The sequence below is a fragment of the Marmota marmota genome, unplaced genomic scaffold (genome assembly GCF_001458135.2).
Source record: "Marmota marmota marmota unplaced genomic scaffold, marMar, whole genome shotgun sequence".
NCBI classification, from domain to species: domain Eukaryota; kingdom Metazoa; phylum Chordata; class Mammalia; order Rodentia; family Sciuridae; genus Marmota; species Marmota marmota.
This window is the reverse complement of record NW_025999962.1, coordinates 6,761,483-6,784,875: the sequence shown is the minus strand read 5'-3', so window position 1 is coordinate 6,784,875 and position 23,393 is coordinate 6,761,483. Positions and strand designations below refer to the sequence as shown.

Here is a 23,393-nt window from a genome sequence, read left to right as displayed (position 1 = left end):
TCTCTCTCTCTCAATCTCTAAAAAAAAAACCTGATCTAAACACTGAGGTCCACTGACACATCACTATTACTCCCTCTGACTGAATCATAAACTTATGATAAAACACCTATCATTTTGTTACAAGGACAAAAACTATGTCGTAGGAATACCAAGAGTTAATCTACCAATGTCAAGAAAATTTCCTTCTTGCTTGAGATGTCTAAATCTACTAGCTACACGCTCTCAAGGGAAAGCAAATGATGACCTGAGACTCATAGACTGTTCAGAAGTCGTCTTCATACATTAATCCAGCTTTCTTGGAGAAAAATATTTATCTTGGTTTCTATAATTGAAACCAATCCCATCTTCTGCTGGGCCGGGGCCCTAATATTTCTGGAACTTTAATGTAAATATGGATCACTGGGTCCTCATTCAACTGTAGAAAGGGGTTCAGAAGGCTGAGCTGTAAATCTAACAAGCTCTCAGCTAGAATGCTCCTGTTTGATGGATCACAGTTTGAACAGGAAGTCTCCAAGGGACTTTTCCAAATAAAAATAACCTTACTGGATGTTTCTCAAAATATACAGACTTCACCCAGAGTCTATAAAAGGAGAGAATATTCTGTTGACTACACAAGGTATTTGCTCCCCCTCCTTTTTTTTTTGTGATTTTTTATTACAGGCTGCACATCCAATGTAAAAATCTTAATAAAGAGCAACTGCCAAGAACATCTTTTTGTGCTGACAATTTATTAGGGCTTGACTGATTGGGGCTTATATGAATGGACATAAAACTTTAATGAAAGTTGATTCAAAATAAATACTTTAACAAATTATGTCAAACACTAATTAATAAGTGATGTTTACAAATAGTCTGTAAGAGAGAACCATTTGGGATTAACAATGTTCATTTCCCCACAAAATAAATAGCTCATGTAACTCTCCTTAAGCAGGGGGGAAAAAGCCCAACAAAAATAAAGTCACGCCCTTGGAACAGCCATAATATTTTTGGTAAGGAAATACCAAGATTAAGACATATAAAAGCATCTGAAGAAAATTACATGTCATTGAATTTGTCCTAGAACCTAGGAGAGAGTTCAGGAAAAGACAACATCTGGTATATTTAACTTTGGATGGGAAAGATTACATATGAGAATAATAGTCCTTTTCCCTTAAGAAACCCAACAAATACCCCAACTTTTGTTTTTAGGTTTTCGATAATGTTTTCTTTTGATATTAATTCAACTTCCACCCCCAAATCCAACCAGTCATTGTAAAAATCAAGTTGGCAATAGATCCGGCTGGTTATACTTCAAGGGTGCCCTTTGATGCTTTCACAGCCAATGAAAAACCTTTGTAGTTGCAGATGCCAGAGCGAAAGGAGAAGAAAGGAGAATCACTTCTTGTCACTTGGAAGGGTAGCATCTCTGCACTTTCCTGTGCGCAGCATCTCAGTGCTTGCGAGCACTCTTCAGCCCCATAATGGTGAAGGTAGCAGCTGTCAGTTTCTCATAAACAAGGAACATGAGAGCAGCCGTGAGGACAGTCTGTAGCAGTTTGGCTTCAAGGCCTTTGTAGAGTCCCATTATTCCAAAGCGCCTAAAAGGAAAGAGATTGGAACAAACAGGTTTTCTCAAAGTCAACTCCCGTATCAGATAAACAAGCTACCCTGACAGCTACTTTGAAAGTTTTTTTTCCCTTAGAATCAAAACAAGCAATGGAGCCTTTAGATTTTAACCCCAGACTTCCATTGTCAAAGTACTTCTTAGCTTTAAAGGCATTTGGGGACTGATAAAGTTGAATATTCATGAGCTATCAATAGTTGGTCTTTATAGTTATCATTCATTATCAGAATGCTGGCACTATCCCACTAAACGGAGAGAGATCCTGAAATCTCCTAAAAACATCTTAGTACTAAAATCTGAGACCTAAAAACTTTTAAATTTAACAGTCTCCCAACTCTTGTTATTTCAACTTAACAGTCCTAAGTGGTAGGAAAGCTGCCAATTGGCTTAGATCATTTAGCATCGATAGAACTAAAGAAAGAGAAATCAAAAGCTATCTGGTTCTTAGACTTCCCATACATTTCATCCTTTAGTTCAGTGGTTCTCAAATTTAGTAAGCATCTGAATCACTTGAAGGGCTGGTTAAATCAGATTGCTGGGTCCATTCCCAGAGTTTCTGATTCATTAAGTTTGGGATGAGACTCAAGAGGTTGCATTTCTAAAAAGCTCCCAGGTGATGAGGATGATGATGCCAGTCTGAGGACCAGCCCTTAAAAATCACTCAGAGAAAAATGCCAGAACCAGGAAATCAGAGCAAGTAACCTCTCCAAAGCTATTTGTCGAGAGTGAATTAATGTCATATGCTAGTTCATCAGTTACTCCAGGGCTGTATATAAAATGCAGATCAAGAAACTAAAATTAATCAAGTACTCCACTCAGAACCTATTACTATATTTTATTTATTTGCTGTGTAGAAACAGACCTGGCCCATGAAATCCTGGTTTACTGACTAACTTGAATTATGTTACTCCAAGAAACCCAAGAAATTCCATTTCCGTGCCTCTCAAGATGAAATCCACCATGTCAGAAAAGCCAGGGTTTGTTTAGGTACATAGATCACCAATCCCCAGAGGGGAGGCATGAATCTGCCTTTTAACAAGCACCTCTGGGGATTCTTAACCACATAAAGGTTAGAGAGGCCTGGCATGGTGTACTGCATTATCTGTTGTAGTTGCCACTAGCCATATACGGCACTTAAATTTTTTAAAAATTAAAAATGCAGTATCTCAGTTACACTGGGAATATCTCGCACACTCAACAGTTACATGCAGCCACTGGCATGTCTACTGGATGGTAGAGGTACTCTTCTCAGTGCAGAACATTCTAATGAACAGAATGAAAGCTCTTCATTTATTCAATTATTCCTAACTGTTTATTAAGCTTGAGTTTGAACATCTGGCTCTGCATCTGTTTGGTGTTGGACAAGTCACTTTCTTTCTCTAAATCTGTTTTCTGATCTGCAAAACAGGAATATAATCACCTTCCACATCTATAAGGCTGAGTGAGAACCAAGTAAGATAAATGTGAAAACACACTGGATTTTAAACTATATAGCCTCATAGACTTTCATTTGTTACCACTTTTTTATAATACTCTAATATAACTACAACTTTCTTAACTCTCCCAATGCTGGTAGAAATAGAACTCGGTATCATTTTAGGGGGGACTTGACACTGTCTAAATTTTAAAATTCAAAATAATAAAATGTCAAAATTTTGTATGTTCAAATTCCTTAATCAGGTAATTTCATATAAAGAAATTTTCTCTACAATTATGCTCACTCAGGTGTACAAACGTAAATTTATGGCTGTTCATTCAACAATGTTCGTAAAGGAAAAAGCCTGGAAACAACTTAAATATCCATCAATAAGTGTACTGGCAAAGAAATCATGGCATATTATGTAATAGGAAACTAGACAGTTACTACAAAAAGTAAGTCTACAGATACCAATGTGAAGAGATGTTTATGATATAAAGTTTACAAAAAGGCAAGCTGCAAATATATACCTTAAAAATATTCTGAAATGTATACACCAATGTTAACAGTGTCTTCCTCTTGGAAAAGGGATAAGGTGAGAGGGAAAACAGGGATTATATATATATATATATATATATATGTATGTATATGTGTGTGTGTGTATATCTATATCTATCTATCTATCTATCTATCTATATATATCTTTTACCAAACTATACCTGATTTCAATTTAATGAGATTTGGTTTATGTATAAATCCATAAACACCATCAAACATTCAAAATAGTGGGCACCATAGGTTAGTATTTTCTAGAATTTTATAAAAGTAGAATAATTTAGTATGAATTATTTTTTGCCTGACTTCTTTCACTCAGCAAAATTATTATGGGATTCTTCCATATTGTTTAATTAATCAACAATTCCTTCTTTTTTTTTTTTTATTTCTGAGTAGTTTTCTACTGTTTGAATATAGTACAGCATGGGTATATTTTTCACCTAGTTACAGACATTTACAGCTTATAAATAAAGCTATTAACATTTGTGTGTGGGTCTTTATTTGTGTTCAAGTAGACACAAGCACATGTGCTTTTATTGCTCTTGGGTAAGTATCTTGAAATGGAATTGGCTGGGTCCTATGGTAGGTATACTTAATTAAAAAAAAATGCTAAAATATTTTACAAAGTATTTGGACCACACTACTTTCCCATCAGTAACAGAGGAAAGTTCAGCATGCTCCACATGCTTCCCCACATTTGGTATGAAATTTATTTTTCGCTTTGTATCAATTCTTTTGTCTTTGATTTTATTGTTTATGTTATGCATATTCTATTTTTGTAACAAATTTATTTTCAAAGCATCTTATGTTGAGGAACAAGAATAAAGTTAGAGCAGCTTTTGCTTCAAAGGAGGTCCCTGATTTGACTTCCTTAAGTATCAATTTCTTCAAAGGAAACAGAAATGACTATTTCTACCTCACAGAGTTATTGTTAGGAGTAGGTGAGATTATCCATGATAGAGCATCTAGCTCAATGTCAGTCATGAGGCAAACACTTCAAAATGTTAGCTATTCTTAGCTTTATCACCTTCATCATTGTCATTACTCTTCATGGGACTATTGCTGCTCTATAAGCAGAGTAATATTCCTAAGAGAGGTCATGGGATATCCACTGATGGGAGCAGCACTCAGGCAGAATGATCTCTATGTTAGATTACAGGGTTTCTTTTCTTTATTTCTTTGTTTCTGGTGCTAGAGATTGAACCCAAGCCCTCATACATGCTGAGAACATACTATACCACTAAGCCTCACCTCCAATCCCGGAGGGTTCCTTTTCTAAAGGAGTTCTGTATATTTTTAACTCCCAAAATGATGTCAAATTACACTAAGTTCCTAAAACTGAGAAATGTCTGAGCACAGTATACAATGCCTGAGCCTGCCACTGCCACAGCAGAAGGGTAAGAGAAGAAAATCCAACAACTCTCTGGCAGAAATGGCTGCAGAAAGGAGGGACAGAATGTGAAGCATCTATAAAGCTCACTTGACTCGTTGATGAAGAAGATAGAGAACATTCCGTAGGCTTCCCAGGGTTCTGTTTTCTGGATTTAGTCTATGACGACCAAACTGAGGAAGGAAAAACAAAGATAAATAATTATTATTTATTACTACGTCCTTTATCTAAACTTCTACCTAGAAAGGAAACTATGCTGGAGTAATGTCTTATATACAATAATAAAAATATCCAATTAGTACCAGAGATTTCAGCAATCCTCTATTTTTTAATAAATGAGTAAAATATTTTGATGAAATAAATAAAAATGAATATTTTTCAATAAAGCAAGCATAATTTTGTTGGTGCTGGGAATAGAACCCAGCTAAACATGCACCACTAAACCAGACGCCCCAGGCCTAAGAGTTTTCATTTTTAGAGAATTATGGGGAAGATTCTACCTCCAGAGAGGGAAAAAAAAAAAACCACAAAACATGCCCAAGATGATGATTTAGATATTAATGGTATGGTTCATTAACTCCCAGTTCTTTAAGAAGTTCTGATAAACATTAACCAACTACAGCCTCTGCAAGTCTATACTCTTCACATTGTTATAATCATTAGCAAAAATACTTTCAATTGAAATAGTCTCTACCACCTTCATTTCATCTATGAAATAGTCTCTACCACCTTCATTTTATCTAGCAATAAGTCCTTTGAATGTTCTCTGCAAATAGATCTTTTTTGTTGTTGTTGTTGTTGTTGATAGACTAAACCCAGGGTCTTATGCAAGAGCTGAACCACTGAACTACAACTGCAGCTCCACAAGAGATCTTTTTTTTGTGTGTGTGTGTGGTGCTGGGGATTGAACCCAGGGCCTTGTGCATGCAAGGCAAGCACTCTACCAACTGAGTTATATCCCCAGCCCCCCACAAGAGATCTTGAATCTGTTCACATCCTATTGATAGGGGATAGACAGACATGAGTGTGGGAACATGAGGTAAAGGGAATAATTCTTTATATTGGGCCCACTATGCTGACCCCCACATGCTTTTACTTTTAAAAAGCAATTTACCTGCAGCTCTGCCTGACTTAAATCTATGGGACATGGTACATTCCTCAGCAAACTATTATCTGCAGGAGAAATTTAGGTCCCCAAATGCCAATAAGAACACAAATTATCCAGAAGGGGGTGAGTTTTGTGATCCTTACACAGACCAGATCCCAGAACTCAAGGAGATAAGGATAATTCTTCCTAACCACAAAATCTGTAAGAACAGGTTCTAATTAGAGCCAGTAAGCATAGGCCAAAGTGGCTCAGAGTTGTCATGGCAATGAGGATTTGAAAGCCTGATGGATAAAACTGGAAGGCAGGAGAGGAGCCCCATTCCTCTCCTCTCTGAGAATATCCACTCTCTCCCTTGAGCATGTTCCCCTTTCCTTTTTCCTATACCTTTAATAAACTCATGTGTATTACTCTGGGCAACATGTCTAAAATCTTTCTGATCTTGTCTAATGAATTGGGGTTTGAAGATGTGTCTTTGTGCTGGCACAGTTTCATAGAAGGACCCAGCCCTATAACATAATCTCTTGTCTCTACTGCAGCCACCCCATTTGGGCCACCATTCTCTCTCACCTGGATTACTGAAATGGCCTCCCTACCTTCTCAATTCCCTACATGATAGCCAAAGCAATCTTTAGGAATTGAACATCAGGTCACATTACCACCCAGCTTAACCCACTGTGCTGAGAATAACATTCTTTTCCTTACACTTCACCTCCAGCTTCCCTGCTGCTTTTCCAATCTCACCCTGGGCTAACTACTCCAGTCATGGAAGCCTCCTTTCAGTTCCTTAAATGTACCAAGCTAAGAGAACATTACATTCCCTATTCCTGGAATGTACTTTCCTCTGCTCCTTGCATGGCTGGGTCTTTATCTGCATGGAAGGCAAGCACTCTACTAACTGAACTATATTCCTAGCCCCTTCCCTTTTATCTTTTTTTTTTTTTTGGTGCTGGGGATGGAACCCAGGGCCTTGTGCATGCAAGGCAAGCACTCTACCAACTGAGCTATATCCCCAGCCCCCCTTTCATCTTGATTTAAAAAAAAAATATGCCTCCTCAGAGAAGACCATCTCCATTTGAGCTACATAAGATGATCCTCACTATGCCCTCTCCACCAAGTCGCACATGCCCTTTACTTCCTCAATAACGCTTTATAAAAAATTCGTAATTGTCTGCTTATTTCACTTGTTTACCTATTTAGTCTCTCTTCCACTAGCTCCATGAGAGCAGAAATTATGACTATTTTAGTCACCACTGTATACCCAACTCCTCACACAAACTGAGTGCTTAATAAACATTTGAATGCATAAATAACTGAATGTAAGAAAAAACTGAAATTGAAAGTGCCTCAGAAAAGCAAATCATCAATTCCTCCTGAAAGAACTAAGGGAATTAACCTCTGATTTTGTAATGAATAATATGTAGAGTACCAGGCAAATCAACTTGAATGAGAAGGAGGCAAACTTTCCTGAGGCCTATGAAGAATCTTTTCCCACATATGGATTTTCTGAGATACCTTGTTATCTAAAAAATTGTAAAAATAAACTTCATTCTAAACCAAACAGGAAGCCAAATGATAGTCTACCTGGTTAGCAGAACAAACAAATGGAAAATGGATGGGGAATACTCTGTCATACCAACTGACTGCATTATTGCTTTATTAACAATGCTTTAATTAAAGAGGCTGCATGGACATTGTTTGACTCAATGTAGGGAGAACCCTAGCACTCACCCTCAGAATTGACTGTACCGTCTGCATGGGATAGGTGGCTGTGGTGGCAATCGCTTTGGCTATTGCACCAATAATGAACACATCCAAAGAAGAAAGCTAGAAAGCAAAACAAACCACATCAATCCAAACAACAAGAGGATGTCAGAGGTTATTTGGCTGCTTTCAAAATCAGGAATTACCTTCATCCGTTTCTTTAAAAGCTGCCGTTTTAAACCTTCATAAAACATAAATTGGATGGCAGGATTGAAGACCAACAGCAAGGAGGGAAACGTGCCATTCCATAAAGCCAAGATTCCTTCATCTCGAATTATCTGGTGAAAAGCATCTAGACAAGATATCAGGCTTTTGAAAAGCATGATGGCAATGCTCTAACTAAAGAAGATACTGTTCAAATAAACTCAGAACACAAATCATTCTGGTTCTATTAAGAGTTCCTTCTCTTTTTTAAAAAATGTTTTAGTTGTAGATGAACACAATACCTTTATTTTATTTATTTATTTTTATGTGGTAGTGAGGATTAAACTCAGTGCCTCACACATGCTAGGCAAGTACTCTACCACTGAGCCACAACCCCAGCCCGAAGAGTTCTTTCTTATAATCACATTTTAGGTGCAAGTTCACTGGTTAACTACTTTTTGATAATAATCAGACACAGAGCCACCAGGGTGCTGAGTGACCAAACTGTTGTTCCTGACAATTTGGGGTTAGAATGTCAAATTTTCACCAACACTAAAAAACTCTGTATTATACAGATTTGTGAACTGATAATCTATGTTTTAAAACAGTTTCAGTATTAAAAATCATAAAATCTTTTCCTGGAGTCCATTACAAAAGATTTGACTTATAAGAAAACTACTGTTCTCGCCAAGTGCATGCTACAATCCCAGCAACTTGGGAGGCTCACATAGGAGAATCCCAAGTTCAAGGACAGGCTAGGAAACTTAGAGAGAATGGTCTCAAAAAACAAAAACAAAAACAAAACTCAGTGGCAAAGCACCTCTGAGTTTAATCCTCAGTACCAACAAAATAAACAAACAAATAGAAGAAAAAGCAGGAGAAAGAGGGAGAGAGGGAGGAAGGGGAGAAAGGGGAGAAGGGGGAAGAGAAGAAAAAGAAAACCACTACTACTACTACCACCACCACCACTATTGATCTTGATACAAAGAGAGAGGTATGAGAAAGAAGAACCTGGCAATGTGGTACTAGTAAAGAACAGAAGCTCAAAGACATCAGAAATCAATCTAGTATCTTCATTCAAAGACACTAGAAAAAAAAAGGACAATACAGATTTATTTGTTTTAGGGGTGTAGCTCAGTGGTACAAAGTCCTGTTTGTTTTTGTTTTGTTTTTGTGGGGCTGGGGATTGAACCCAGGACCTCATGCATGGGAATCAGGCAAGTCCTCAGGCAAGCACTCTACGGACTGAGCTATATCCACCCAGCCCCTTTGATTTGTTTTAAAATTACCTCCTATGTATACTCCTTAGGAGTGGGTAGACTTAGAGAAGTCTATCACATGTCTTGGGCTTGAGCTTGGCCATATATTTTTTGGCTATTATGCACGTAAGAGGCAAATAGGGGCTTAAAATATGCCCCCGTCTCTGGGTTTGTCCTCTTGCATTTTTGCCATTGCCATGAGAAGAATTTGCTCAAGGCTAGTCCCAGGAAAAGGGGAGACATGTAAAGCTAAGACTCTCATCTGGGGTCTTCCTACAAGAGTCAAATTCCTGTCGACTCACACACATACATGAGTTAACAAATGCTTACTAGTAATGGCTGGGACTTGAGATTGTCTGTTATATAGACTTAATGTGGCAACATATTACGGATACAAAGAGAGAGACAAACCCTTGAATAGGAACACAGCTAAGGGACACTTACCGATAATGCCTTTGTAGTTGGTTGGTACAATGTCTTCATTCCGAAATTTGGCCCCTTGCAGCTTCAGCCTGGTGTTTACCACCCAGAGTGGAGTTGTTAGCAACACATTCACCACTCCTTAAAAAGAAAGAGGCCGAGAAAAAGGGAAAGTAAAATGTAACCCACTAAGCTTTGCTATCTTAAAGCTATATACCATTATTCCATTTATATCCTGCCTCTCTGATGTCACATAAGGAGTGTCTTTGTGCCAGGGTACAATGCATGCCACTACTATTAGAAGCAATCTGGAAGCCTTGCTGGTAGCAAAATGGTTGGCAGCAGCACATTTTCATATGAAGATAGTAGTGAGTTTCCTTACTTGTAGAGAAGCAATCATTTTCCATTTTTATAACACTGAAGTAGTACTTTGGGGCTGAGCATATAACTCAATGGTAGAACACTTCTCTAGCATCAGCAAGGCCCCAAGTTCAATTCCAAGCACCACAAAAAGAAAAGGAAACAAAACCAAGAATAAGGTAGTAATTTTAATATAGTTTTTTTTTAATTAGTTGTAGATGAACAGAATGCCTTTATTTTATTTGTTTACTTTTATATGGTGCTGAGGATTGAATCCAGTGCCTCACGCATGCTAAGCAAGCGCTCTACCACTGAGTTACAGCCTTAGTCCTTGATCTAGTTTTAAATAAAATTTCTAAATAACAGCTTAAGAGAGAAAGAAGTGGATCATTGATAAACATGCTCATTCCTGACAATATCAGAGAAAGCAGAACTGACAACTCTCACATAAGTAGCTCACATGGCTTAAAGTGAGTATGGATCTGGCACAATAGTTAACAGGTAGGAGAAAGTGGTGACTTCTCAAAGTGCTGCAGCAGGGACTAGAAGCTCACAGTAGAGTTCTCACCCTTTAGAGAATTAGGACAGGCAGGCAAGCAGCAGTTATAAAGTGTCACAAAACACCCGAAATAGTTTCACAAGCATCATGATTCTTACAAGCATAAAGATGGACCTTGGCACCCCAAGGCTGCCTCAGAGTAGAACAATACAATGAGCCAGGTGCTTCTTTTTTGAAAACACATGGTCCCAACTTAAGACCATCTTGAGATATTAAAATGTTCCTCATCAGTCCTGAAATGATTAAGGAAAAATACCATACAAAATTGTAACAAAGTGCCTGACACATGAAATATATTTTATTAATATGTTAACCAAGGTATAAACTCTGCAAACACACACATATAAAGCTATGTGGCTCTAGTTAAATTCTAAAGAACTAAGAAGCACAATCCTAAAGAAGAGATAGTTTCTTTTATAAAAAGTCATTTAAACCAATTGAAGAAGAACGCTTTTTAAAAAAATTTTTTTTGGTAGTTGCATATGGAGAGCATGACTTTATTTTATTTGTTTATTTTTTTATGTGGTGCTAAGGATCGAACATAGTGCCTCACATGTGCCAGGTAAGCACTCTGCCACTGACTAAGCCACATCCCCAGCCCAAGAAGGAATGCCTCGATTTAAGGAATCTAAAAATATATGGTGAAGAAGACACAGTTTGGCCAAGAATTAATCTGGTGAAATGGCCAAGAGATTCAAATTTAATATTTTCTGCAGACAGTTATAAAAGTAAGATATTTTTCTACCTATCTCTTAGGAGCATGAACAGAACATATTTCTCAAAAGACATGAACAGGGCTGGGGATGTGGCTCAAGCGGTAGCGTGCTCGCCTGGCATGCGTGTGGCCCGGGTTCGATCCTCAGCACCACATACAAACAAAGATGTTGTGTCCGCTGAGAACTAAAATAAATAAATAAATATTAAAATTCTCTCTCTCTCTCTCTTAAAAAAACGACATGAACAAATAATTTTATAAGTTATATTTTGTTATTTTTTTTTAGATTCACATAATACCAAGAAGTTATTTTTAGTTATGATTTAATATATTCATATGTTGTCACTTTGGACATTGATCATAATCTGAATAAACCTTACTAAAAGGGTTCTTGCTGGTCTTAGCACCAGCATCCCAGAGGTCAAGATAGAAGGGTATCAATACATGCCTATCGCCTGGAGTTTAGAATCGATTCCTATTCAATGCAACATATACTTCACTTGACAAACAAGCTAGAAAAATCAGGCTGGAAAATGCTACTGAGCAGTCTACTGCATTTTTTTTTTTCTTTCTTTTTTTAAATTAAAGGTAAGTGCCAGGGATATTACTCAGGGGTAAAACACTTGCCTAGCATGTGTAAAGCCTTGGGTTCAATAACCAGCAATGGAAGAAGAGAAAGAGAGACAAAAGGAAGAGAGGAGAGGTTACAACTAGAGCTCACAATGAATATTATAGAAAGAAATAACATGTATGCCTTTCAAAACAAATAAAATATGATGACCATTAAAAAAATTCTTTAGGATTCAAAATTTCCTTAAAACATTGGCTTAGTGTGAGGCACTAGGTTCAATTCTCAACAGCACATAACAACTAACTAACTAACTAACTAAATAAATAAATAAATAAAGGTATTATATCCATCCATAACTAAAAACAAAACAGTGCAGCCAAGACTAAGATTTAACTAGTTTTAATATTCTGCTTTCATGTCCCCATCATTAACACAGTTGCAAGACTAAAAGGAATCTAAGGAAAACCTCAAGCACAAAATGGACTGCATGAGAGCATATAAAGTCTCTACAAAAACATTTTGTATGTCAAAGCTTTTGGTCTGAGAAGTTCAAGTACTTTTTTCATCCTCTAAGTCAAAACAGGTGGAGAGATGCTTTTTAACCACTACAATTTTATGAATTCTGGGAAGATACTCAAAACACTTGAGGATCCAAAATTTTAGTAAAATTTGCAACTTATATAATCAAGCAAATGACAACATTCCACAGAGGAGAAATAAGCCACAAACTATTTATGACTACTAATTCTAGCACTTAATAATGCATGACAGGCTGGAAGGATAAAGAAAGCTGCTTATTTGTGAGCTATATAAAAACTCTTGCCAGTTCCAATCAGCTCCCAGAAGGGAATGCCAAAAAGAACTTCACTTACCTAAGGGAAGTAGATTATTTTTCTTCTAATTTGAATGTCTATGATTCTATTTTTTTTTTTTAAATAAAACCATTTTCAAGAAAACAGAACCAAAATTAAGAAGAGGAAGAATGGTAATGAGTACACTAAAACTACTCACTGATTCAGGTGAAGAAGTCCAGGGACTATCACCCTCAAATTAGGCACCCTGTTATGACAATTATCTTAAACTAGAGGCCCTTGGAGACCAGCAGATGCTGGAAAAGACTTCATTCTGATGTGTCCTTATCTGCCTAAAGACCAGACTCACCAAAAAGAAAAATGATTGCCTCTCCTCTTCTCCCTGAGGTTTCATTAGCTGAAAGTGAGGATGAATGTTACCATACCTGGATAGACTTTGTCACAAGCTATTTATTGTCTGTTTTCCAGTTCCACTCAACTTTTAAAGAGAGCCATTTACAAAACACTGTTTGGTCTCTAAGTACATTCATTCTCCCTAATATATTTCCTAGCCCTCAAAAATACCCTTCTCCTCTGAGAAGAGGCAATCATTTTTCTTTTTGGTGAATTTGATCTTTAGGCAGATAAGGACACATCAGAATGAAGCCTTTTCCAGCATCTGCTGGTCTCCAAGGGCCTCTAGTTTAAGATAATTGTCATATCAGGGTGCCCAATTTGAGGGTATATGGGCATCTAAAGCTCATTGAGTCAGGGCTCGAGCCATGGCTGCGGGAGCGGGATTCCGCACGCGAGCGGAACCAGCTCAGCCCGGGAGATGCTGGAAGTGCGGCCTGGGCTGTACCTGGGTGGGGCGGCGGCAGTCGCAGAGCCGGATCATTTAAAGGAGGCCGGCATCTCTGCCGTGTTGACGGTGGACTCAGAACCTGGTTTCAAGGAGGGGCTGGGTTCGAAGGTCTACGGAGCCTCTTCGTGCCAGCCCTGGACAAACCCGAGACCGATTTGCTCAGCCATCTGGATCGGTGCGTGGCCTTCATCAGCCAGGCCCGCTCGGAGGGCCGTGCGGTGTTGGTGCACTGCCATGCAGGCATCAGTCGAAGTGTTGCTATAGTGACTGCTTTTTTGATGAAGACTGACCATCTTACCTTTGAAAAAGCCTATGAAAATCTACAGACTCTCAAACCTGAAGCTAAGATGAATGAGGGGTTTGAATATCAACTGAAATTATACCAGGCAATGGGATATGAAGTGGATACCTCTAGTGCAATTTATAAGCAGTATCGCTTACAAAAGGTTACAGAGAAGTATCCAGAACTGCAAAATTTACCTCAAGAACTCTTTGCTGTTGACCCAACTACCATTTCACAAGGATTAAAAGATGAAGTTCTCTACAAATGTAGAAAATGCAGGCGATCCTTATTTCGAAGTTCTAGCATTTTGGATCATAACGAAGGAAGCAGGCCTGTAGCCTTTGCCCACAAGAGAATGACACCATCTTGCATGCTTGCCACAGGGAATCAGGCTCAATGTACATCTTATTTCATTGAACCTGTACAGTGGATGGAATCTACTTTGTTGGGAGTGATGGATGGGCAGCTTCTTTGCCCAAAATGCAGTGNAAAAAAAAAAAAAAAAAAAAAAAAAAAATAAAGCTCATTGAGTTACTGGGTTATCACTCTCCTCAGATTTCCCCTAAGCCTTTTCTCCTGTAAATCTACTGTCTTCATTTTATCTTTGTAGGGTAAAAAAGAAGCCTTCCCTTCATCCCTACACAAGGAATAATTAGAACACAGGTATTTACTTCTGAAATCTTGAAAACAAATTGTTTTATCTGTAGTGAGACCCCTTTCTTAGGGAGAGAAAATGAAAATAAAGTATCCTGATTCAGTATTCAGTGCTGGGAAATATGTGTGATGGCTACTGAACAAAAGTCAAAGCCACAAATTAACCATTTGACTCCCCAGGAAAGAATATAACTTGATCTACAGGAATAAACCTGACTTGTCAGATTTAAGGCCTGAAGGCAGGAAATGCGTTTTGAATTATCACAATAATAACAATGCCATTGGGATTCAGAAAGAGCTAGTGGTTAAAAATTCCAATTTCAAAAAAATGGCAATTATCTTCTTCATTTAAGTTATCTGTGAGGTTCTATTTCCAAATTCTTCCCCAAAGTACTTATGGGCTTTTAAAAAAAGTTTGCACAGAATTGTAATAAATAATAATACATTTCTAAGTTTCAAGCATAATTTGAATAACAATAATACTATTCCTAGTTCTCCTTGGAGATAATGAAACTCATTTCTACAGTGATAGTATAACATTCACAGGAAGCTCACAGGAAGAAGAGAAAAAGCTGTTGTAATTATGGTAAGAATGAATGTGTAGTTATTAAGATATAAAAATATGTTATGCAGAGAAGTTTAAAACTCATAAATATAATTTCCAAGGAATTTTCTACCATCAGAGAGGACCTCTAATTAGAGAATCTCAGAATTTAAAGTATTGTAAAATTTTTTAATCCAGGATCTCTTACCTGTGATAATATTGACATTTTGGGCTAGAAGATTCTTTGTTATTGAGTATGGTGTTTAGCAGAACCTTTGGTCTCTACTAACTAGATGCAAGCAGCATCCTCAATGGGACAACCCAAAATGCCTTCAGACATTGCTGTATGTTCCCTGTGGGTCAAAATTAACCTTAGTTGAGAACCACCAATTTAATCCAACTGCCAAATGACTGGATTAGTTATTGAGGCTTATTTCTACTGATATTAATATCTGTTCCACAAATACATAAAATGTGACTTATCATCAGGAAATGCAAATAAAAACCACAAATGAGGTATCATCTCACCTGTTACAATGGCTATTATAAAAGACAGAAACATAACGTTACCCCATACTATGTACAATTTTTATGTTTTAGTTTAAAAAAATAAACAAAAAAAGAAAAAAAGACCAAAAATAACAAAGCTGGTGAGGATGCAGAGAAAGGGGAACTTTTATACACAATGTTGGTGGGAATATAAATTAGTATAGCCATTATAGAAAACACTATGGAGTTTCCTCAAAAAAAAAAAATGAAAATGGCAGGATGGTACATGCTTGTGATCCCAGCAACTTGGGAGGCTAAGATAGGAGGATCACAAGTTCAAGGCCAGCCTCAGCAACTTAGCAAGTCCCTGTCCCAAAATAAAAAACAAAAAGGACTGCGAATATAGTTCAGTGGTAAAGCACCCCTGGGTTCAATCCCCAGTATCACACACACAAAAAACAGAATTACCATTATGATCCGGCAATCTCACTACTGGGTATATATCCAAAGTAAATGAAATTGCTCTCTCAAAGGGATACTTGAACACCCATATTTAATGCGGCATTATTCACAATAACCAAAATGTGAAATCAGTCAAGATGTGCTATGACAGTTGAACAGATGAACACAATCTGATATATATATATGTGTATATATATATATATATATATATATATACACACATATATATATACACATATATATATATACACATATATATATATACATACATACAATGGAATGTATAGATGAAATACTGTCATTTGTGGTAATATGGATAGAACTGGAGGACAATATGCTAAGTGAAATAAGCCAAAAACAGAAAGACAATTTATTGCATGTTCTCATTCTGAGGAAGCTGAAAACATGGATCACATAGAATTAGATTATAAAACAGAAGTCACTAAAAGTTAGGAAGGGGAAAGAGGGAGAGGGCAAAAACAGGTATCAAAGCAGTTAGATATGGGAATTAGTTCTAAAGTCCTATAGCATAGTAGGGTAACTAAAGTTTATATAATTCACTATATATTTCAAAATAACTAAAGGATAAGAGTTTGAAGGTTCCCAATAGAAATGATAATATTTGAGGATAATACCTTGACTTGATTATAATACATAGTATACATGTTTCAAATTATAAATCTATACCCCATAAATCAGTATAAATGTTAATTTAAAAAATTGGGGATGGGGTTGTAGCTCAGTTGGTAGAGCATTTGTCTTGCATGTGTGAGGTACTGGGTTCGATCCTCAGCACCACACAGAAAACAAATAAACAAATAAATAAAATAAAGGTATTGTGTCTGTCTATAACTTAAAAAAAATACAGAAACCAGTGTGCTGAGCCTGGTGCTGAGAATTAAAAAAAAAAAAAAAAATCTCTGTTTTCACGAAATTTACAATATAATGGTGTAATAAAGACAATAAATAAGATAAATAAGCAAAATATGTAATATATTAGAAGGGTTAAAGACAAAATTTAAGCAAAGAAGGAGGAGAGAGTATTGAGGGAAAGAAAGAGTACCATATTAAGTAGTTGGGTCATTTAGGGAAAAATCTTAAAGGAAGTGAAAGGGTTAACTATACAGTCACCAGCAGAGGAAACAGCAGGAACACAGGCAAAAGGAGTGAGGAGAGTTCATGGAGAAGAACACAGGACACACAGATGCAGAATATGATCCCATACATACTAGAAAGTGCTGATTCAAACTAAAGGACTGCTCCTTATATGACCACAATGGTCTCTAATATGACCACAATGGCTGCTCTGCTAGATACTGCCAGAATCGGGCAAAGGTGGAAGCAACATCATGCTCTGAAGATATCCAGCAAGATTTTTTTAAAAAATATTTTTTTAGTTATACATGGACACAATACCTTTATTTTGTTTATTTATTTTTATGTGGTGCTGAGGATCTAACCCAGGGTCTCTCACGTGTGAGGCGAGTGCTCTACCACTGAGCCACAACCCCAGCCCCAATCCAGCAAGATTTAATGTTGTTTAGGACCTAGACGGTAGTGAAGTACAGTAGTCCTCCCCCAGTCCCATCCTTAGTTTCATGTTTTGCAGTTTTCATACCTGAGGTCAAGTGTGGCCTGAAAATATTAAATGGAAAATGCCATGAATAAACAACTTATAAGGTTTAAATAAGTTTTATTATAAAACATTATTAAAATTGCTCTATTTTATTATTAATTATTATTGTTAATTGGTTAATCTATAAATTAAACTTCACCACAGGTATGTATGTATAGGAAAAAACACAGTAAGTACAAATCTGGGTACTACTTGCAGTTGTAGGCATGCACTGGGGACCTTGGAACATACCTTCCAAGGATCAGGAAGACTACTATATTTAAATTCTGGATACCACATAAAGAGAGGTAAAAGGATTTGCTCACAATTGGAGGTACAGTGACAGAGAAAGAGGATAAATTCAGGTCAATGAGAATAGTGTTGCCATGTAGTAAAACGGGAAAGACTATATAAGGAGCAGTCCTTTAGTTTGAATCAGCACTTTCTAGGTGCCAGGCAGTGTGCTAGGACATTGTAGAGATAACAATGATGCAACCTCTGACTTTAAGGAGCTCACTGTCTAGCAGAAGATTAAGAAGAATGTGAAGATTCATTATTATCCAGTAGAGTAGACTCTTGTCTACTAAGAACTAAGAACTATACTATGGTAGCACAATGACACCAGCAGGTAGTAGATATGAGAAACAGGGAAGGATTCCTGAAGAAGCAGCAACTCCGAATAAAAGCATGAGTAGGAGTCAGTAATTTGAAACAAGCTTAAGGAAGTCTGTTTTATTATTATATTATTATTTTAGTCTGAGGATTGAGCCCTGGGTTGTTTACCACAAGCCACATCCCCAGCCTATTTTATTTTTTTATTTTGAAACATTCTCACTAATTTGTTTAGGGAAGGCCTCACTAAATTCCTGAGGGTAGCTTTGAACTTTTGATTCTCCTGCCTCAGCCTCCCAAACTGCTGGGATTACAGGCATGTGCCACAATGCCTGGAAGTAAGTCTATTTAATTAATTAACTAATTATTAGTATTAAATTAAAACATTTAAATATATGAAGACACTATTGTATTCATTGGTGTTTTTCTTTTCCCTTTAGTTGTAGATGGACACAATACCTTTATTTTGTTTGTTTTTATTTTTATGTGGTGCCAGGGATCAAACCCAGTGCCTCATGCAAGTGCTCTACCACTGAGCCACAATCCCAGCCCCTCATTGGTATTTTTCATTTCCAAAATATTCATTAAAAGGTTAAAAATGAGGGCTGGGGCTGTAGCTCAGTTGGTAGAATGCTTGCCTAGAATATGTGAGGCACTGGGTTTGATCCTCAGCACCACATAAAAAGAATAAAATAAAATAAAGGTATTGTGTCCATCTACCATAAAAAAATACTTAAAAAAGAATGAGGTCTTGTTGATAATATTTTGAAAAATGAATTTATCTCTAGTGCCAAATAATATATTGAGATTACAAATAGTCTTGTGGTCTAAATTTGTTTAAACTATAGTCTTAAGTTCTTATGTTGTAAAAAGAAAAGTTCATATATGGTGACTTCAACCAAAAAGCCTATCAAAGATAATCGTAAAACAATATAGCAACCATATAATCCAAAGATTAATATCCTCTAAATGGAATGTATCTTTTTCACTATTTGGTTGTGATATACTAGATACTGGGGAAGCAATGATGAAAGAAGTAGAAACATTTCTGGCCCTCCAGAAGTGTGCAACCTTCTAGGGAATACGGGCATTGAATGAGTAATTGCAGGCATAAGATAGACGTTTACACTTGGGGAGCTATCCTCTTGTAGAGGGATGAGATCTAAAACTTTTTTTTTTTTTTTTTTTTAACTCTCATCCTATTATAAGGGCACAGGGAAAGCCTAGGAAATAAATAAACAAAAGCATGAAGATGGCAAAGCTGAAGGGGAGCCGTAGCTTTCGATTTGGATAAGACAACTTCTCCAAATCTTCTAAGACTTCAGGTGCTTTCAAAAAGTAAATAAGATTTTATTTTTGCATATTCCTTTGTTTATATACCTAGACTTGAAATTAAGCTAAAAATCAGGACACGAGACCCCAGAAAACTCACAATCTAATTTCAAACAACCAAAAAAGTGCTTAGAACCTAAATGGGCAAAAGATTTCAACAGCAACAATAGCTCAGAGAATGTATGTTAAACCTCAGAATCCTAAGAAAATAGGATAAACATTATGTATCTGATGTATTTAAAATAAGTTGCTGATTTAACCACACCAAAACAAGTTTGCTGATTTTAAGATACCTTTATGCCAGCCCTTCATAATGTCAGAGATCACTGCTCACCAAGAGGGAGCAGCCCAGGAAACAGAAACAGCATAAATGAAAATCTCACACATTCCTTTAATGTTGATAGAATTTCAGAGTAAAATAGGACAAAAATCACAGCAATGGAACAAAGCACTACTTTGTTTTAAAACTGCTCATGTGCTTTGTCCTTTGACACCTTTGTTTAGACAGAAGCCATTTCATTAACTATGGTTAGATTCTCAGTCTACTGATACACTCAATGACAATATTCTTATAAAGAACAGCCAACTATAAGTCCTTCCTTGGGTTTCTTTTCTGTGCTTTGTAAATATGTACATCTTTTTCAGGATTGTAGTGAACCTTACTCCCTGTAAAGGAATGGAGTTCCTACTAAATGGCTTGGCACCAAGAAGGAATCGGTAGTTAGCATGAGAGGACACCTATACCATAATGCTTCACCACAGCAATTGATACCACTAGCAGAAGTGGGCTTGGGAAAAGACAAAATTCACTTTTGGTAAGCACAGAACTCAGTGAACAAAAATAAAAGAACATGGGCATACTAGTATTGGCCCATTGGTCACAATTGCATTCCTTTTCCCCTCCCCTTGAATCACATGGTTGGTTTCTGTGAAGCTATCTAGGGACCCACTAATAGTCCTCTTATTAGCATAAACTAGGGTATGGTTGAAAGGGGCTCATTAGAAATAACAAAAGATACTACCACTCATTAGAAATAACAAAAGATACTACCACTCAGGAAATGCCAACGGTTTTAGGAGCTGTGCCAAACACCAAGGACAAAGTCTACATATATGTTATTATACCACAAAAAGGACTTCTACAACTCAAGAACAAAAAAATCAATAACCTAATTAAAAAATGGGCAAAGGAGCCAAACATGGGGATGCAAAACTGCAATCCTGGCTACTTCAGAGGCTGAGGCAGAAGGACTGCAAGTTCAAGGCCCTGCCTGGGCAACTTAGCAGGACCCTGTTTCAATATAAAATTAAAACCAAAAAATGGTTGGAGGTATAGCTCAGTGGTAGGGCATTTGTGTAGTATTCATGTGACCCTCTGTTCAAGTCCTAGTACTGGGGGTAGAGGAGAAGGGCAGAGGACTTGAAGAGATATTTCTGCAAAAAGTTCATGAAATGTTCAATATCAGAAAAAGGCAAATCAAAACCACAATGAGTTATCATTTTATACCTATTAGGATGATTACTATCAGAGAACAGAAAATAACAGTGTTGGTGAGAATGTAGAGACATTAGAACTTCTGAACTACTGTTGTTGGGGATACAAATAGTATAACTGCTGTGGAAAACAGTATGAAGGTTCCCTCCAAAGGTAAACATAGAACTACACAAAATTCAGCAATCCCATTTCTGGGTATATAGCCCAAAGAGATACCTGCACACCCACGTTCATAGCATTACTATAAACAATAGCAAGAGGGGGAAGCAACCCAAGTATCCATCAACAGATGAATGGATAAACAAAACGTGATATATATATATATATATACACACAATGGGATATTATTCAGCTAAAAAAAAATGTCACATATTATAACATGGATGAATGTTGAAGACATTATACAAAGTTAAATAAAAAGACCATTACTATATTGAGTCCACTTACATGAGGTACCTAAAATAATCAATTCTTAAAGACAAAAAATAGAATGATGGTTACAAGGGGCTGGGGGAGGGGGTGGGGAGAAGGGATGTGAAATCAGGTCTGTAAGACAAAAAAGTTCTAGAGATATGTTTCACAATAATATGAATACATTTAACACACTATGAACTTACTTAAATCGTTAAGAAGATAAATTTTATGCTATGTGGTTTTCTATCACATTAAAAAAATACATCAGTGGGACTGGTGTTGTGGCTCCTGATAGGGCACTTGCCTCACAGGCCTGAGGCACTGGGTTTAGCACCACACCAAAAAATAAATAAGTAGATAAAATAAAGATATTGTGTCCATCTACAACCAAAAAAAATTTTAAAAAAACCCACATCAGCAAACTGACTATACTCTTTGTAGCATTACTTTGTGCTACAATAATCTCTTCAGAGGACATATGAACCACAAGATAAATATTAAAACACAAAAACATTTTGTACCCAGAAAACCCCCGTTACCTGCAACAAATCCAACTACCAGATCTTTTCCAGTGGTAGAATGTTGACCTTTGACCCAGACTGCTTTGAGACTATTAAAAGTGTAGAAATAGACAAAATTGGAGCAGCAGAGACTGGAAATAACTGGAAACCACCCTCGATATGGTGCAAGGCTGAGGGAAAAATACAATAGGCAGAGTAAAGGTCATGGAAAAAAGCCATCAGAAACTGCCTGAGAAGTCCTAGCAAAGTCTGATGTCACTCACACAGTCTCAAGGTTCACTTCACATTATAAAGGACTCCAAATCACATACATATTTTATATTCTGAAGGATGTCCAAATCAAGAAATTCTTTTTAGCATTAATAATACCAAAGAAAAACCACTAAGACAATGTCTGAGCTACTGATTTCCTCCTTCAATTGTCTTTAGTAACATTAGTATGTAAAATTAGAGACAATTTTACCATGTCTATTAGTTGACATAGCATCATTCACATTTTATTATGGGCAATAACATTTAAAATTAAATAATTACAGAAAATAAGTACACACAAATGATGAGGGCATGTCATAAAGACAAGGGAACCAGACTGAAGGGGCTCCAACTGGCCAAATCGGGGACAATTTGAGCCCTGAAGTAATAAAGTAATCAACTGTAAACCACTGAAAAAGTAGGAATTTATGGGTCCATACTAATAATTAATTACTTAATAAAAGTGGGAGGAGGGGCAAGCAGTAGAACAATAGAATACAGTAGAACACCAAGATGAATAAATACGGAAGCAATATTGGAGTTAGAAAATCATTATTTTAAATTCATGGTAAATTCAAGGTAGAAATTTTGGCAAAGAACAGGATATTTGCATTTGTCTTAAATATCTCCTCAAAAACTGCTTATATTTGCAAGAAAGGAAATAAACAATTATACAATGCCTAAATCAAATGTAAAAAATCATAAATAACCAATGGAGCAGGTAGATAATATATGACTCCAGATGTGATATCCTGAGAAAGACACTATACCAACTACACATTCCATTTGTTTGTTTTTTAAAGAGATAAATTTTTGCCTTGTTGTTCAGGCTGGCCCTGAATTCCTGGCTTCAAGTAATCCTGCTACCTCAGCTTCCTGCCTCAGCCTCCAGGGTAGCTGGGACCTCAGGTCCATGCCACTGGACCCAGTCACCTATTTGCTCATTATTCTGACCAAGAGTATATAACCTCAATCTAATCACTGAAGAGATATGAGGCAAACCTGAAATAAGAAACATTCTATTATTATTATTATTATTATTATTTTTGGTACTAGGAATTGAACCCAGGGATGCTTTTCCCCTGTTTTTTTTTTTTGTTTTGTTTTTTGACACAAGGTCTTCCTAAGCTGCTGAGGGTCTTGGTAAATTTCAAGCTGGCCTTGAATTTACAATCCTGCCTTGGCCTCCCAAATCACTGGAT

The 23,393-nt window shown here is 36.8% G+C and overlaps 2 protein-coding genes across 4 annotated transcripts in view; one reads left to right on the top strand and one right to left on the bottom strand.

Moving 5' to 3' along the window:
* Nucleotides 1-709: 709 nt before the first annotated feature.
* The window catches only part of Slc25a17 (solute carrier family 25 member 17), a 56,779-nt gene continuing 34,095 nt past the window's right edge, over nucleotides 710-23,393 (bottom strand). For all 3 annotated transcript variants that reach the window (XM_015501882.2, XM_048803098.1, XM_015501883.2), the window contains exons 4-9: nucleotides 21,958-22,109; nucleotides 9,682-9,798; nucleotides 7,981-8,126; nucleotides 7,802-7,897; nucleotides 5,056-5,138; nucleotides 710-1,577 (exon numbers count right to left, since the gene is read on the bottom strand). In XM_015501882.2, coding sequence (XP_015357368.1) covers nucleotides 1,430-1,577; nucleotides 5,056-5,138; nucleotides 7,802-7,897; nucleotides 7,981-8,126; nucleotides 9,682-9,798; nucleotides 21,958-22,109 — 742 coding nt within the window. In that variant the 3' untranslated portion in view covers nucleotides 710-1,429. The remainder of the gene's footprint in view (nucleotides 1,578-5,055; nucleotides 5,139-7,801; nucleotides 7,898-7,980; nucleotides 8,127-9,681; nucleotides 9,799-21,957; nucleotides 22,110-23,393) is intronic.
* On the top strand, nucleotides 13,428-14,321 carry LOC125616773 (dual specificity protein phosphatase 12-like). Its single transcript, XM_048802970.1, is given in 2 exon segments — nucleotides 13,428-13,606; nucleotides 13,609-14,321. Coding segments are annotated over 2 exon segments (831 nt in total). The 5' UTR covers nucleotides 13,428-13,488.